The sequence below is a fragment of the Ctenopharyngodon idella genome, chromosome 18 (assembly GCF_019924925.1).
Source record: "Ctenopharyngodon idella isolate HZGC_01 chromosome 18, HZGC01, whole genome shotgun sequence".
NCBI classification, from domain to species: domain Eukaryota; kingdom Metazoa; phylum Chordata; class Actinopteri; order Cypriniformes; family Xenocyprididae; genus Ctenopharyngodon; species Ctenopharyngodon idella.
This window is the reverse complement of record NC_067237.1, coordinates 3796810-3812616: the sequence shown is the minus strand read 5'-3', so window position 1 is coordinate 3812616 and position 15807 is coordinate 3796810. Positions and strand designations below refer to the sequence as shown.

The 15807-nt window shown below is 37.5% G+C and overlaps 2 protein-coding genes across 2 annotated transcripts in view; both read right to left on the bottom strand.

Moving 5' to 3' along the window:
* Positions 1-15807, bottom strand: part of prx (periaxin) — a 100354-nt gene that overhangs the window by 60204 nt on the left and 24343 nt on the right. The gene's annotated exons all lie outside the window — the stretch shown is intronic.
* On the bottom strand, positions 2780-13226 carry si:ch211-14c7.2 (uncharacterized). The gene is made up of 6 exons (XM_051869458.1): positions 12828-13226; positions 9302-11131; positions 6807-7006; positions 4594-4715; positions 4046-4169; positions 2780-3802 (listed from the first exon to the last, which is right to left on the bottom strand). The coding sequence occupies exons 2-6, from the start codon at positions 11103-11105 to the stop codon at positions 3674-3676; spliced, it is 2379 nt and encodes a 792-aa protein (XP_051725418.1). The 5' UTR covers positions 11106-11131; positions 12828-13226; the 3' UTR covers positions 2780-3673.

Below are 15807 nucleotides of genomic sequence, written 5' to 3'. Positions count from 1 at the left end.
GATGCTTTGAGTTTTGTGGGGTTGTAAAGGTGCAGCACAAACTTTTCGTTCCTCACATGAGCGCTTTCATTTACACCCTACAGAGAAATCCATTATATACATAGTGTGAACACTATCAAGGGCTCTCAAGGAGTCTGGTGTACTCAGTACGTAAAAAAGTATAATACACACCTACAGAAATGAATAATATTTTTGGGAAATCTCATTAAAATGATGTAGTCTTCAGTCATTTCAGTCTTCTAGAAAAAACTTTCTGAGTACGCATTTAAAAATGTACTTTTGGATTAAAATATTCAAAAACCACTAGAACAGTGTTACATATTTTGTTGACTTGTGTACTTTTTCCAAGAATGTTTAAATCCAGAGAAATAAGCAATTTTAAAGGGTTAGTTCACCCAAAAATGAAATTTCTGTCATTAAGTACTCACCCTCGTGTCATTCCAATCCCGTAAGACCTTTGTTCATCTTTGGAACACAAATTATGATATTTTTGATGAAATCCAAGAGGTTTTTTATCTCCCATAAAGCAACGTAACTACCACATTCAAGGTCCAGAAAGGTACTAAAGACATCGTTAAAATTGTCACCGTGACTACAGTGGTTCAACCTTAATGTTATGAAGCGACGAAAATACTTTTTGTGCACAAAAACAAAATTAACAACTTTATTCAACAATTTTTCCTCTTCCCTGTCAGTCTGTTACGCAGTTGGCGCAGTGAACGCAGTGCAGAGCTTCCATGTTTACGTCTGAACGCTAGCTCAGTATTGGTCAATGCCTGTTCACATGAGCAGCACCACGCATGCGTGTGATGCTGACGCAGGAGCCCGCCAATAATGAGTCGGCGTTCTGACGTAGAACACGCGCCAACTGTGTCAGAGACTGACATAGAAGAGGAAAAATTGTTGAATAAAGTCGTTAATTTTGTTTTGTTTTTGCGCACAAAAAGTATTCTCGTCTCTTCATAACATTAAGGTTGAACCACTGTAGTCACGTTGACTATTCTGGACCTTGAATGTGGTAATTTCGTTGCTTTCTATGGGAGATAAAAAACCTCTTGGATTTCATCAAAAATATCTTAATTTGTGTTCCGAAGATGAACGAAGGTCTTACGAGTTTGGAACGACATGAGTGTGAGTAATTAAATTTTTGGGTGAACTAACCCTTTAACTGCGGACCGTGTCTATGCGTCGCCTACCTGCGTTACCCCACATACGCTTGACCGGAAGAAGCGGAAGTGTTTGTCTGCAGCACAGTAAAAGCTCCACTGCTCTTGAGCCGTGTGTCGCGCTCGTCTCTCGTTAGCAATCGCTCCAGTGGCCTCGTTCAGCTCCCACAACACTCGGTCCTGCTCTGCTTCATACCACAGTAACGTTAATAATCTCATCCATGAACATGATTTCTGCCCGAGTCCCATCGGATTCTTTTCCCATGGCTGTGAGGTGAAGACGACAACTCCCATGATTCTCAATCTCGGCGTCATCAAGCTACGCCTTTGTTTTGAATAGGCGACCTCTAGTGGCGAAAAATTACATATTGTGCCTTTAAGACAACACTATGTCGTTTTTCGACCTTAAAATAATGTCTCTAAAATTATTTCAGTGGTAGAACTCTTAACCGAACGAATTCTACTGCCGCTGCTACCTGAGCAGCCTCCTAGTGGCTACAACCACACTCTGCAAGTTTCGTGTTCGGGCCGGTATACACAGCCCCACCCATCCCCTGCCAGCGGAAGAGTGCGACCTGCTTTACGGCATACGTCACATATTTTATTCGTAGCCTGGGTGGAGTTAACCAACAGCTAACTATCAGATGAAACAATCTTATATGCAAGTCTCAAAACCAACGCTATGGCTACTTTACCTGGTCAGTGGACATGGTTTCCAAACGAGGTTTCTGCATTCGCCGGTTCCGTCAGCTTAGTCAACAAATTCACGTGTATTGCGCTGCCCACTGGCAAGCTTATACAGCGACAGTATTTACGACACTAGTAACAGACAATTGCGCTTATCGACCACATGGGGGAACTGTGAGCAAATGTTCCATGGTGTTGCTTTAAGAAGCAATTTGTTTAACAGATAGGCTGTAAATGTTTATTTATATGTCACATGTACTGTACTAGGAACTGATGCAGTGGTTTGGATTCATTTGCATAGGGTGTATTACAGTAATAAGGGAGATTTTTTTGCACCGACTGTCATGACAGATCAGACCAATAAATGAGACCTTCATCACATCACTTGTCAATAGTCTTGACTGCATCCCAGATTATCCTACTTTCTTGATTGCATCCCAAATTATCCTACTTTATAGTTTTCTTTTGAAATACAAAATAACACAGAAAGAAAAACAAACTCGTGATGGAGTCTGTTGTGAAGATGAAGTGAGGGAGAGAGTCACATGTCGCTGAGGGGATAGAAATAGCTGCAGTCTCTGTCAAAACAGTTTAGTGGTTTCTGTTCATATCCACACTTAAGTAAACAGACCTCATATAAACTCACGATGAGGGTGTACGAGGACAGCAGTGTGAACAGCTGGAGACAGTGAACATTATCTTAGTAAACAAGCGGCCAAGTCACTCCGATTAGGCAAAGTTAACCAACACTTGTTACATCTCGGGCCAAAGGATTAAGATTAGGTCCAAACTGGAACTAAATAAAGCTTATGAAATGTGTTTTATTTTAGATATGTGCAGATAATCAAAATGGCCTAAAGCTATTTTGTGTTCAGGTCACTTACGCAACATTGAATGGTTGATCCAACAGTTATCCGCTTCATTCAGTCCTTTAAAGGTCTTTTAATTACATCAATCAACAAACAAGCTTACAGGTTCAATTTAAAATGTTAACATTCATTTAAAACACTTCTGAAAATATGGTCTCTATTCTTCAGGAGTTAAAAATGGTACACTACAGTGTCATATTTAGTACTTCAATCACAGGGAGAAAAGACATGGAAACAAGAAAATGGATTTCTCTGTGAGGTGGTGTATGAAAATACATTTTGTGGAAATTTGCTAGCTTTTGACAATTTTCAGGTGAAGGAGAGCTTTTTGGGAGTAGAAAGTAATCTAATCTCTCTCTCTCTCTTTCCCCATTAATATATATATATATTTGTATTTTTGCCTTTATCATGTAATATAGTAGAAAGGAAGGTTAGGGTATGGGATTGGGACTTGACAGGCCAGATTTGAATCTACAGGTTCGCCATGGATTGGCTCCAGCAAAATAATCTTATTCTAACAAATGTAATCCATAGATTGAAAGTAATACAAAAATGCATACTGTCATATTTGATAAAAATGGGTCAAATAACCAGAATCAATGCTGCACAAGTCTCCTTACACCTGAACTAAACAATTGGGCAAAAGTTTTTTTTTTTTACTTGACATTTTAGTATATTTGTCCTAATTTAACCCTAATATGCTGACATACTGAAAAACATATATTTGGTTGAACATAAGCATTGTGTTTCTTGATACACAGCTGAATGAGAAACAGAATCTACCAGACACAGAGTGAGAACAGACATTGAAAGAAGAAATACACTTTAAATAAACCTTGAATAGAAGTCAATCCAGGGAAATTCAGTTTTTCAGCGTGTATTATTCCTCTCCCCTGAATTTCCTTTTTTCAAGGAAGCATAGGTCAAAGATGTTTTCATCAGATATAGAGACTAAGTCATGATATTTCTGTTGAAGTCATATGACAGTCTTCTCTTAGCATTTGCAGCTAATTGCTGGTTGGATGTTGGGAGATTTGGAGAAAACCTGGCACTGGTCTTCAGTCGAACTGTCACACATTCCTGAGGTAGAAAAGGATGATTATGTGGTTATAACATACTTATTTATGGTAAATATACTGTATTATACCAATTCCAAGCCCTATTTATAGTAGATGCAATATATATAAATATAACATTTGCTTAGTCAAATAATATTACAAGTGACTGATGTAGTAAAAGCTCAACAGAGTTCGGTTTTAATATCAAGGAAGTTTTTGCAATATATTATTGCAGTGTTTTCATCATTCATTACAGCAAACTCACAGAGCTGGGACGTTCCAAATGCAGTGACTGAAGGAGAAGTTTACAGGGCAGAGACTCCGCCCTCTTATATTTCACACCAATCATCCGGTCCAGATCCTGGAGGCCATCAAGTAAGCTCTGTTGCCTTTGGGCCAAAGCAAAATGATTAACTCTGAATTTTATAGCATGTAACAAGAAAAACAAATACCATTATTGTATGTGAAATTGTCAAAGAAAGATTTGTTTTTAAATTTTCAGTCATCTCAAGAGGATGAAATACAGAATTTCATGCAAAACAGTCAGGCCTTTGTTTTTTATCTGATGCAATGCTGTAGTATCCTGAATTACCACAAGGTGGCAATAGATGATTAAAATACTGTATGTCAGGGTTTTTCAAACTACTCCTGGAGCCTTCACAGCACTGCACATTTTGGATGTTTTTCTTACCATCTGATGAGTTAATTCAGCTGAGTTACATAAGGGAGACATCTAAAAATCCCTAATAGTAACTATAATAACTTTATAAATAATAAAGTCATAACTTTACAACTACAAATAATGCAACATACTTGTGATCCCCTATATTGCTGTTTTCAGCTGGTCCTTGCAGAAGCTGCTTTAGTGTAGGAATGTATTCAGGATCTTCACAGGTGGACTTGTCAGAGGGAAAGGCCTCTAGAAACACATTTGACTACACACACAAACACACACAAACAGTAAGGATCACTAGTCATCAACAGTGATGAGTTTTGAATGAGTTTTAGTTAACATTCATAAGCTTACAACAACATTCTTGAATTTAAAGATATATTAGTATGATACTAAAATCATAACAAGTCTTTAATTAATGTTTGTAGAGGGTGAGAATTAGTATGTCATCAGGGCTTGACATTAACTTTTTTGCTCATTGCACTGTGGCTAGTGGTTTTCCAAAGTTACAAGCCACTTAGCATTTTTACTGGCCACAATTTTGATATCGATACCATGGGGAAAAATGGCCATATAGATATTTTTTAATATTATCTCATAATTTGGCAGCAGGTATATTAGGCTGCTGTCACTTTAAGACCTGACACACGGATCCATTACACTGTTACACATGCGTTTTCTTTCTCAACTGTTTACGTTCACTTAAAATATAACTGACTGAATTTTGACATTATTTTGTGTGTATTTGACTGTTTAAACTCAATAAGCAGCGAAAAATAACTCAATTTAGTACTGAGAGGCGGCTTTATGTGTGCGCACTGTGGGTTTAAGCACAGGAAATGAGGAAAATTATGTGTAATACACGCAATTCCACTGAGAAATTCAAGCCCTGTAACACCAACAATATTGATCAGGAGCAAATGAAACGAGTGAGTGACGGGAGGCGGGTTTGTGTGTCAACTCGCTGTTGGAGAGATGAGAAAGAGAGAAAGAGCAGCTGGTATAGTGTATCTGTTCTGCGGAAAATGAGTATTGGAAGTGTTTCAGATATCTCAGTATCAATATGTATCGAAAAAAATCACTACATTTCACTTTGTTTATTATTTCAGATATCTTTTTAAAAGATTACAATTTAAAAAAGTATATATTATATATAAAATTGAACGTATGTTAATGTTAAGCCCTGTATGTCATTGTATCTCATGGCTCTTTGGAATATTTCTGATAAAATCTTGTAAGAACTGTACAATTTCTTTCTCATAATCACATGGTATCTTTCATTTCACACGCTGTCACAAATGTCATTTTTTTATTTAAGTAGTCTAATAAGTGGGATAATGTACATTCATTAGGTCAGGATGTTCAGGACTCCAGCACAAAGTGACGGAAAATAGTGTGGTGCAGGGATGACGTCGAAACACGGAAGATTAATTCGCCAGTGGTTCCCTCGAGATTTTCCTATAGGGTTTTGTAATACGGTTTTCCAATTTATGAGTAAAATGAGGTCTGTGGTAAACTTAACTTGACGATACTTTTTAAAATAAAAATAACAGCTTCAGAAATCGCGTTTTCAATATGGGTGTGTGTAATTTACATTGTATGTTTACCACAGACCTTATTTTACTCATAAATTGAAAACCCCCATTATAAACCCCATTGGAAAACCTGTGGCGAATTAGTCTTCTGGTTTTTGATGTCATCCCTGCACCACTACATACTTATGCTGCCTTCATGTGCTATCGGAATTATAGTAAATATGAGTTTACTAGTTAAAAAAACTGGACATGAATGCCCTTTCAAGTCGTATTTACCATTGGGAAGCTGTGGGATAATTCTGATACCCAACTTCCCGAGTTGGGCGTGCCATTAACTTTAAACATGGTGGAGGGGAGAACGATTGCTGCTGTGACTGGTATTCTTTCCACAACAGCTGCATTGCCTCGTCTTGTCATTAAAGTAGTGCATATTTACCTATATGAATAATCATTTGAAGCATACACAACGAAAATAGTCCGTATTCAACTCCAGAATTGCCAGGAAGCTGCCTATTTAGATAGCAAGGTGAATGTTTATATGGTTGTCGATTAATAGGATGTTAAATATCATTTTGGATTTAATAAGATTTTCCCAATAAATAGGCAAGAATAAACCTGGTGTCCTCCATGATTCCTGTTCTTTCCAACAACAAAGCACTTAAATTCGACAAGCTTGTAATCATGACTTCAAAAGTGGGAAGTAGGAAATTTCCAACAACACGTGAAGGCAGAATTAGTATTAACTGCACTATTTTCAGTGTCTTTAATACTTTACTAATCGGAAAACATAATTATTATAACAGAGTATAAATCTTTACCACATTATGGAGAGGAGAGAGGAAAAGGTTTGGCTTTTCAGTAGAAGGCCACCACTGGCCATCAGGCACTATCTTCTGCTCCACAGTCTCCTGGCTGAAGGCAATCCATGTGCTCTCTGACTGCTGGAATGACTGGTCTGCCGTCCAATCAGATGCCCAGGATGCGGGTTCATTTGCATCAGTGGAACTTGTGCATTCATCTGAGAGGAGAGGAGGGTTCATGTAAGTCTTTATAGTTTCATTTTCTCTGATCTCATACAAAAACTCTTAACAAAACCAGTAGGCATTATGTTAATGCAAAGAGCTTCTGCTAACTGAGGTGGAAAGGTTTCACAAACTCTAGCACCATGGACATGTGCAATAACTGACAGGCAGTGAAAGAGTTTACCCATACTTCAGTTCTCTGTGAACAAAGCGTATAATTAGTTATTTATAGACCATTGTTGAAAGGTAGCAACATAGGCTCATTCGGGAAAATGTGCCTCTGGTACCAACATACAGTACAAATCACTGCAGTTTCCAGGTGAAATTACCAAAAGTGGCAGTGAAACACCAACAACTTTTAATCAGTTTCACACAAATTATGATTACACATATGTTGCACTTGGTGAATTCGGATTCTGCTGAAGGTTTCGGGTAAGTATCCAGTACATGATAAAAGAGCTCAAAAACTTCTAGAAGCAACTAAAAATGGCATGGTTGCTTCAGAAACTGTTTTCATCTCACGTTTGCTTGTGTTAACACTGTTGGTTAGGTTAAGGGTTTAATGGAGTTGCTTTTTGAAATGGTAGAAGATTTTCAAATGCAATTAACCTTAAAGGGTTAGTTCACCCAAAAATGAAAATAATGTCATTTATTACTTACCCTCATGTCGTTCTACACCCGTAAGGCCTTCGTTGATCACAAATTAAGTTATTTTTGATGAAATCTGATGGCTCAGTGAGGCCTCTATAGACAGCAATGCCATTGAACTTCTCAAGATCCAGAAAGCTACTCAAAACATATTTAAAACAGTTCATGTGAGTTCAGTGGTTCAATCTTAATATTATAAAGTAACGGGAAAACTTTTTGTACGCCAAAAAAACAAAATAACGACTTTTCAAGGATATCTAGTGATGGCCGATTTCAAAACACTGCTTCGAATCTTTTGTTTCGAATCAGTGATTCGGATCGCGTGTCAAAATGCCAAACTGCTGAAATCACGTGACTTTGGCGCTCCGAATCACTGATTCGAAACAAAAGATTCCAAGCAGTGTTCTGAAATCAGCCATTACTACATATCATTGAAAAGTCATTATTTTGTTTTTTTGGTGCACAAAAGGTTTTCCCGTCACTTCATAATATTAAGATTGAACCACTGTAGTCACATGAACTGTTTTAAATATGTTTTGAGTAGCTTTCTGGATCTTGAGAAGTTCAGTGGCATTGCTGTCTATAGAGGCCTCACTGAGCCATCAGATTTCATCAGAAATAACTTAATTTGTGTTTCGAAGATGAACAAAGGTCTTACAGGTGTAGAACAATATGAGGGTGAGTAATAAATTACTTTTTTTTTTTTTTTCATTTTTGGGTGAACTAACCATTTAAGCATTAACCTTATAGCGGTTGTACAACAACCAACATAATAAAGCGTTACCAGATTCACGTTCATCAGTTTCAGTTAAAACTGAACATGCTTTTAGTGACAAGTGTCGTGAAAGTGTCGTGAACTGTGCAAGTAGCAACGTAATATCATTTAGCAAAAATGTCACAGCAGGCACATTAATCCAATGAGACTGTGTTAGAAAGATGTTAAATGGCTTCCACAAATAACTTACTTGTCATATAAAAAATGTCCTTGCATGACCTGATTTCAAAACTAAAAACTCTATAAAAAAGTAGGTTAAACCTGTTTATGTTGACTACCTGAATCCCCTGGTTTTCACCTTTTTAGAGAGCAGGATTAATCCTGCGGATTATGATTACACAGTAGCTGCCAAAAATGAGTGTAAGCCCGTAAGATTATTAAGGGGAAAAGTATTTGGTTTTGACCAAAAATTATGGGCAGAAGACATAGTAGATGAATAAATAATGTTGTGTTTGTCCTCTATTTTGATCAAGCCGTTCCCTCTAGACACACTGCCTTTGGCATTGTGGAGATTGGCCTCCCCTCTTGTCCCAATGGCCTTGTGTTTGCATGTCTTTTTAATGCTGCCTCCTGCCTTAGGCTGGTACACAGCAACAGGGGGAGTGAAGGGTTGAGGGGGTAGGAATTCCAAGCAGTGCTTTAAATAATTAATATCTTCACATGAGGTCGGGGGAAGCGAGGGGGTCTGCAGGAATCCAGGTCGATCTAGACAGACTATTTAGTACTGGAACACTGGGACTGCATGTTTATCTGCTCACTCAACCCAAACAAAGCCAGGTTCCTGCTCCAGAAGACAACTTACTGTACCTTCCGTCTTAAGTGACTAAATGTTTTTATTTCCCTGCTACTTTCAAGACAGTGTACTTACCACAGTTGTAATCCTCTCCCGCAGCCAACTGTTGGACTTCACTGAACCCGTCCATCCACAGCTGCTCCCCACCTGCCTGCATGAACGCCCCAAACTCATCCTCCTCCTCCTCGCCCACATCAAGAGACCCCTCGTCAGTGGCCACCTTGTCCCTGTCGTCAACTCTTGCCGGCTCTGATAGCAACTCTGAGTTCACCAGAGGCAGCAAGTCTCCACCTCTAGCCCCCACCTCCCCATTGCTTAATGCTGGGATGGCTGTTGCTATGGCTGCAGTGGTGGTAGGGGCAGGATTAGGCTGCGAGTGAATAGTGGTTACAGTTATATTGGTTGTTGGTGTGCTAAAGCCTTGTGAAGAGGATTTGTCAGACTGCTGAACTTCAAGTTCCACATGCTCTGTGATTAATTCCTCCCATTGCTGAGGTGAGCACATGGGCGCCCTCCACTTCTTCTCTGTAGTGCTACATTCAGCATCCACTGGAGTGAAGCCCTCCGGCATGACTGTATTCTTTGTATCTGAAGAGCCGTCTCTCTGTGTTGTGAGGTCACGGGTCTCCACCGAATGTAGATTCTCACGGTCCAGTAGGCGGTCATCTGGCCTGGATTCTTGATTCTTCTGAATGCTGACAGGGACTTCAGAGGGAGTTTTAATGGAAGAATGATCTATGCTTGGCGCATTATTACAGTTTGTTGTGGTTGATTTTATTTCTAGACTTTCAAAGTTAGCCTCAGATGCTACAGATGATCCTAGGTTTGGCACATCAGCAACAAAGTTATGAATGTTCAAGTGATCATTTGATTTAAGGTCATGTCTGCTAACCTTAGGGTCTCCTTGTGCATCACCATTGGCACAACTGGATCCTTCATCAATTTCAGAACAGTTATCGGATTGATTAATACTCATCTCAGCTGGTTTGGCACATGGTTTGGCAGAAGAGCAGCAGGTTTGTGAATCCATGCTCTCGGGTGCAACAGTTTTGCAATGAGCCCTTTTGTCTTTGCCCAACTCATTGATATCTTCCTTACTTGGATAGCTAGCACTGCTACCTTTCTGGCATTGTGTTATTGTGTTACATGGTGTGTCTGTAATGACTGCATTTTTTTGGTCACCATCTTCCGGCTCACAGTGCTGATTGGCGATTTCCTCTTTGCCGTGAGCTATTGTTCTTTTCTCCGCTGAGCCTGTTGTTTTACTGCACTTCCTCCATTTTCTTACGGCCCTGGGCTTGGCCTTGAATAGTCCTCCATCATCTGTCCCATCCTGGCTCACCTTCGGTCCCCTAGAGGAACATGTAAGCTCTTCTTTTGTCCCCTCAAGAATGACAGTGTGAGTCCGTGGACCTGTGACTCTCGCTCCAGCCCCTCGGTTTCCAACAGCACAGATGTAGCTGCCCCGTCCCTGGGCCTTGAGAAAGAGGCAGCGTGTCTGAGTCTGCCTGCCACCCCCCTCAGTGCCTTTCAAAGTGGCCACAGTTACAAGAGCACCAAGACCGCCTTGCCTGACCCCTGGATTTGTACTGTCCAATGTGTGCCCATAGCCACTGCTAACCTGACCTAACCAGCTTCTCTGCCCCACCCTGTTTTCAGGAGGCTGTTGGCACACGCTCTGTGCCCGAGATCCATTAGCAGCCTTTCTCCTGGCTTTAGAGTAGCCTCCACTCACAGCCCATGCTCTCAGGCCTTTAATCAGGGGTATGGCTCCAAACTCAAGGGCACTGGTCAATGAGACATTGGTTCTTCGGCATTCATGCAGTAGCTCCCGATGGGCCATGTCCAAGCAGTTATTGTTGTTGTTCTGTTGCAGCATTCTTCTTGGGGGAATAATATCAGATGCTGTGGTGGGTAAGAAGGGCATTTAGGATGTCAAAATCTTAAAATGTATCTGTTACAGCACATCTTTTATCATTCATTTTTAGCATTATCATTGCATTCATGGAATGCAAATGGCATATATCTTTATGTAAGTTCAATATCTGACAATTAAAAGTCAATACAAAACAAGTTCAACAGCTCAAATATTAGTTTAATTCTAAACTGTCTTCAGATAAAATTAGTTTATTTACTATGCCTGTTTTATTTGAAATTCATTTGCCTTGTGTTTTATTCTGGATTTCACATCATTTGTCAAGTCATTAATGTCTGAGTAGATGTAATTATATACTAAAATTGAAAATATATAATTTTCTAGCATTCATTATAACTGTAATATGTATTGTAATATTATTAATCTGTAATTGTATATACTAAAATTTGGTAGTTTATATTTTTATTATAGTTTACTGTATTTTTTTTTTCTTCTTTGTCTGTTTTTAAATCAAAGCTTAAATCTTATTTATTTGAACCTGGTGGGTTAAAAGTTAATCCTAACAGTTTTATTGTATTGTTTTTGTAAATTTCTACATTTTGTTTATTTGTTTTATATTATCTTAACTTTATGTACAGCACTTTGTTCAACCTACACTCTAAAAAATGCTGGGTTAAAACCAACCTAAGTTGGGCTGAAAATGGACAAACCCAGCGGTTGGGTTAAATATTTGCCCAACATGCTGGGCAGTTTTATTTAACTCAACTATTGTTTAAAAATGACTATATGGCTGGCTGAAAATGAGCCCAAAATATGTTGGAAATTAAAAATCAGACACATAATTACTAGAGGCAACAATAATAATCAAAAGGTGGACATTTATTATAAATGTTCATTGTATTATTATTATTTATTAAACTTATTAATGAATGTTCATTTATTAAACATATTAATAAATATTAATTTCCAACATTGGGTTCATTTTAAGCAAGCAATACAGTAATTTTTAAACAATAGTTGGGTTAAATAAAACTGCCCAGTATGTTGGGTTAAAACAACCCAGTTGCTGGGTTTGTCCATTTTCAACCCAACTTGGGTTGTTTTTAACCCAGCATTTTTTAGAGTGTATGATTGTTTTTAAATGTGCTTTATAAATAAAAATATATTATATATATATATTTATATACACACTAATAACTATTGAATATTGTAATATTCAATCAAATGCATATACAATATGCATAATGTATTTAATTTTTATACTTACTCTTTTATACTTTATACTATAATTTGATACTGTCATATCAAACCACAAAAAGATAGTTCTGTCTTTGTTCTTCCAATTTCATTCAATATGATTTTTAAAAAATATTTTATAAGTAGTTATTATAATTGCATTTTATATAGACTTTCGATTACCTTCTATTGTATACTGTTACTGTCTTGTACAGTTATTTTTTTCTCAAATTTTATTTCGCATGTCACAAACTATGTCACGATGATCGGAGGACGCTGCGTTACGTAGTCTACACACACTACGTGATCACATCACTTGCACCAAATCGAGAGTCTATCATTAACTAACACTTGCCCACACAGATGTAGCCCATCTTACATGAGGTAACCTCGGGGAGGGGAATTATGGGCATCGATTCTTTTTGTGGTTTGATATGCTAATATCAATCTTTTTAAATCATAAATAACCCATCTTTTGTTTCTTCTTACCTTTAGACTGTGCCAGTCATTTTCCTCACGCCGATGCGATGTCACGAATCACACAATTCCAGCTGTCGCACGTTGTGAAGATGCTGCTGTGCTGAAGGATTTTGGCTTTAACCTTCATGAGGATTTTGGACTGTCTAGAAATTATGATATCCATGTCACCACGTCGTTTTAAAACAGCATATCCGAATACAGAGCAACGAAGATTTGTATCGTAACCTATTAATCCCATGTACGTTTCATGTGCTCCGTTAAAGTGAACGTCATGCTACACCTCCGTGTCTCCTGATAGCGCAGGCTCCTCTCACTGGCAAAGCAACGCAGAGCCTCCGCAATCTAGTGCGTGCCATCAGCTGACCAATAGCCGAGCGTGCATAACGCGCGCGCGCGCTGTCAGTGCTTTTATGCTTACGCACGAAGAGGACACGCACACGCGCCAACACATACTTCATTTAGATCTTTAATCATATGTTACCTTTATGTCGTCACCTTCTGAAACCCTCTTTTGCTAGACTTCTTTCTTTTAGACAAATAATTGGTAGTTCATCAGAGCTCCATACAATACAAAGACTTTGTTAAAAACGTGGTAACCTATGTCTTTACATTAGGCACTTTAAATATAATTAGAATGATTCATGTCGCCTATATTAGTGTCACTTATGTAGCTGCAATACATTATTTTAATTTGAAAGGTATAGTGCACTCAAAAGTGGAAACTGTCATCATTTACATTTACTCATCTTCATTTTGTTCCAAACCTGTATGACTGTATTTCCTCCGTGGAACATACAAATAGAAATTAGCCTATCTTCATTTTTCAGAAGACTTATAGAGTCTATAGCACAGAATGGATGGATTATTTTTTTCATCTCACATTAATGAGACATTTATGGTGTTCAGTTGTAAGCTAAAAAAACTCGGGTCATTCCGTGTCAACTCAACCAGAGGTCCCCGGATTAAATGTTTGATTTTGTTAATATTTATTCTGTACAAAGACAAACATAAATAGTGATGAAAGCCAAAATATTAAATGTCACAGATGTATATTTATGTATATTTATCCACTATTTTGTAGAGGGGGGTCAAAATGACAATTTTCACCTGAGATTTGGAGCCAATGTAAAAATGACTTTAGAAGGATGGCAGCGTCATTATTTTATTTTTACACAGAGATTGGTCGGTCTATTAATAAAATCTGTTGACTTTAGCAATCTTTGTTTCATTATATGCCAGCAGTGACAGTTTAAAAATGGCAAAAAGCACTTCTTGTGTTTTTATGCCTCAAGTTTGCATGCCTGTAACTCAAGAAGTATTGAATATATCTTAATATCCTTTTAGATTCTGGTTCTAAACAAACTTTCCTTTTGGTAACTTCATTTTAAAGGCCCTCGATGGTTCAATCCCAGAGATATGGAGATCTTAATGTGGCTCCATGAGTAAATTGGTAAATTGTACACATTTTCAGTCGTCAAAAACCAAAAGTGGGTCACTTTGCATACAGCTGATACTTTTTTCTTTTAAAGAGGAATATCTGAAGAACAAATAATGTATACCTGTTTAACATAACATAGCTCAGAGAATTATGTTTTATGCAATTCTTTTGATAGAGGGTAACAAGATACATTTCTAGTTTAAACATTATTTAGTCTTCAGACATTCCTCTTTAAATGCAATAAGATTCAGCTGTGTGCAAAGTGAACCACATTTGGTTTTCGTTCACTGAAAATGGATAAAATGGAAAAACTTGATATATGAGTTTCAACATTATTTGTTCTTCAGATATTCCTCTTTAAAAGAAAAAAATTATCAGCTGTATGCAAAGTGACCCACTTTTGGTTTTTGACCAATGAAAATGTGCACAATTTACCAATTTGCTCATTGAGATCTCCATATCTCTGGGATTGAACCATCAAGGGCCTTTAAAATGATACGAAAAGGAAAGTTTGTTAAGAACCAGAATCTAAAAGGATATTAAGATATCTTCAATACTTCTTGAGTTACAGGCACGCAAACTTGAGGCAAAAAACACAAGAAGTGCTTTTTGCCATTTTTGAGCTGTCACTGCTGGCATATAATGAAACAAATATTGCTAAAGTCAACAGATTTTGCTAATAGACCTAACAATCTCTGTGTAAAAATAAAATAATGATGCTGCCATCTTTCTAAAGTCATTTTTACACCCCTGTAAATTGGCTCCAAATCTCAGGTGAAAACTGTCATTTTGACCCCCCCTCTACAAAATAATGGATTACTCAGTAAATATACATCTGTGACATTTAATATTTTGGCTTTCATAACTATTTGTGTTTGTCTTTGTACAGAAAAAATATTAACAAAATGAAAAATTGGAGCCAGGGAAGTTTCTGAAATTTGGTTGATTTGACACTGAATGAGGCAGTCTACTTTCAAAGTAATTGCATGGACAAAATCAAACAATGCATTCTTTAAAATGTCTGCTTTTGTCTTTTCATGGGAGAAAGTATGTAATAGTGGTTTTGAATGACACAAGGGTTAATAAATGATGACTGAAATCTGGATGTAGGTTTCATCATTCATAAATCATTTTTACATGTGTTCATTTTTACTGTATATTGCGATCTTGAGGAAAGCACAATGTTTGTATTGTTTGTAATTTTGCTTGCCATGTCGGTGTAAGAATTGGACCACTACTCATTATTACTACATTAGTGCTGTAATTATGTGAGAATTAAAAATGAAAAAGATCAGGAAATTAAAATGTTAATATTTTATTTGAGTATTCTATTTTTTGCATTAGATGGAGATAAGCATCCTCTAAATGACGGTTTCAGAAAAGCAACACATTACAATCATGCAGTTCAAGTCTAAAACCTGCCTTAAATATAATATACATATACATATTCCTAGCATGTAGGCTAAATCCATCAACACATTAGAGTTAATTTTAAAAAGAAAATATTTTTTTTCACACTCAGTGTTCTCGAACAGAGAAAGGCAATCTGGT

Bases quoted from the DNA above. Each gene is read 5' to 3' on its own strand.
- si:ch211-14c7.2 (XM_051869458.1), bottom strand. From the start codon at position 11,105: ATGCTGCAACAGAACAACAACAATAACTGCTTGGACATGGCCCATCGG. The intron at 7,007-9,301 runs GTAAGTACACTG...CTCTCCTCTCAG, and splicing joins GGGAGAGGATTACAACTGTG to ATGAATGCACAAGTTCCACT. The intron at 4,716-6,806 runs GTAAAGATTTAT...TTGTGTGTGTAG, and splicing joins TCTCTCCTCTCCATAATGTG to TCAAATGTGTTTCTAGAGGC.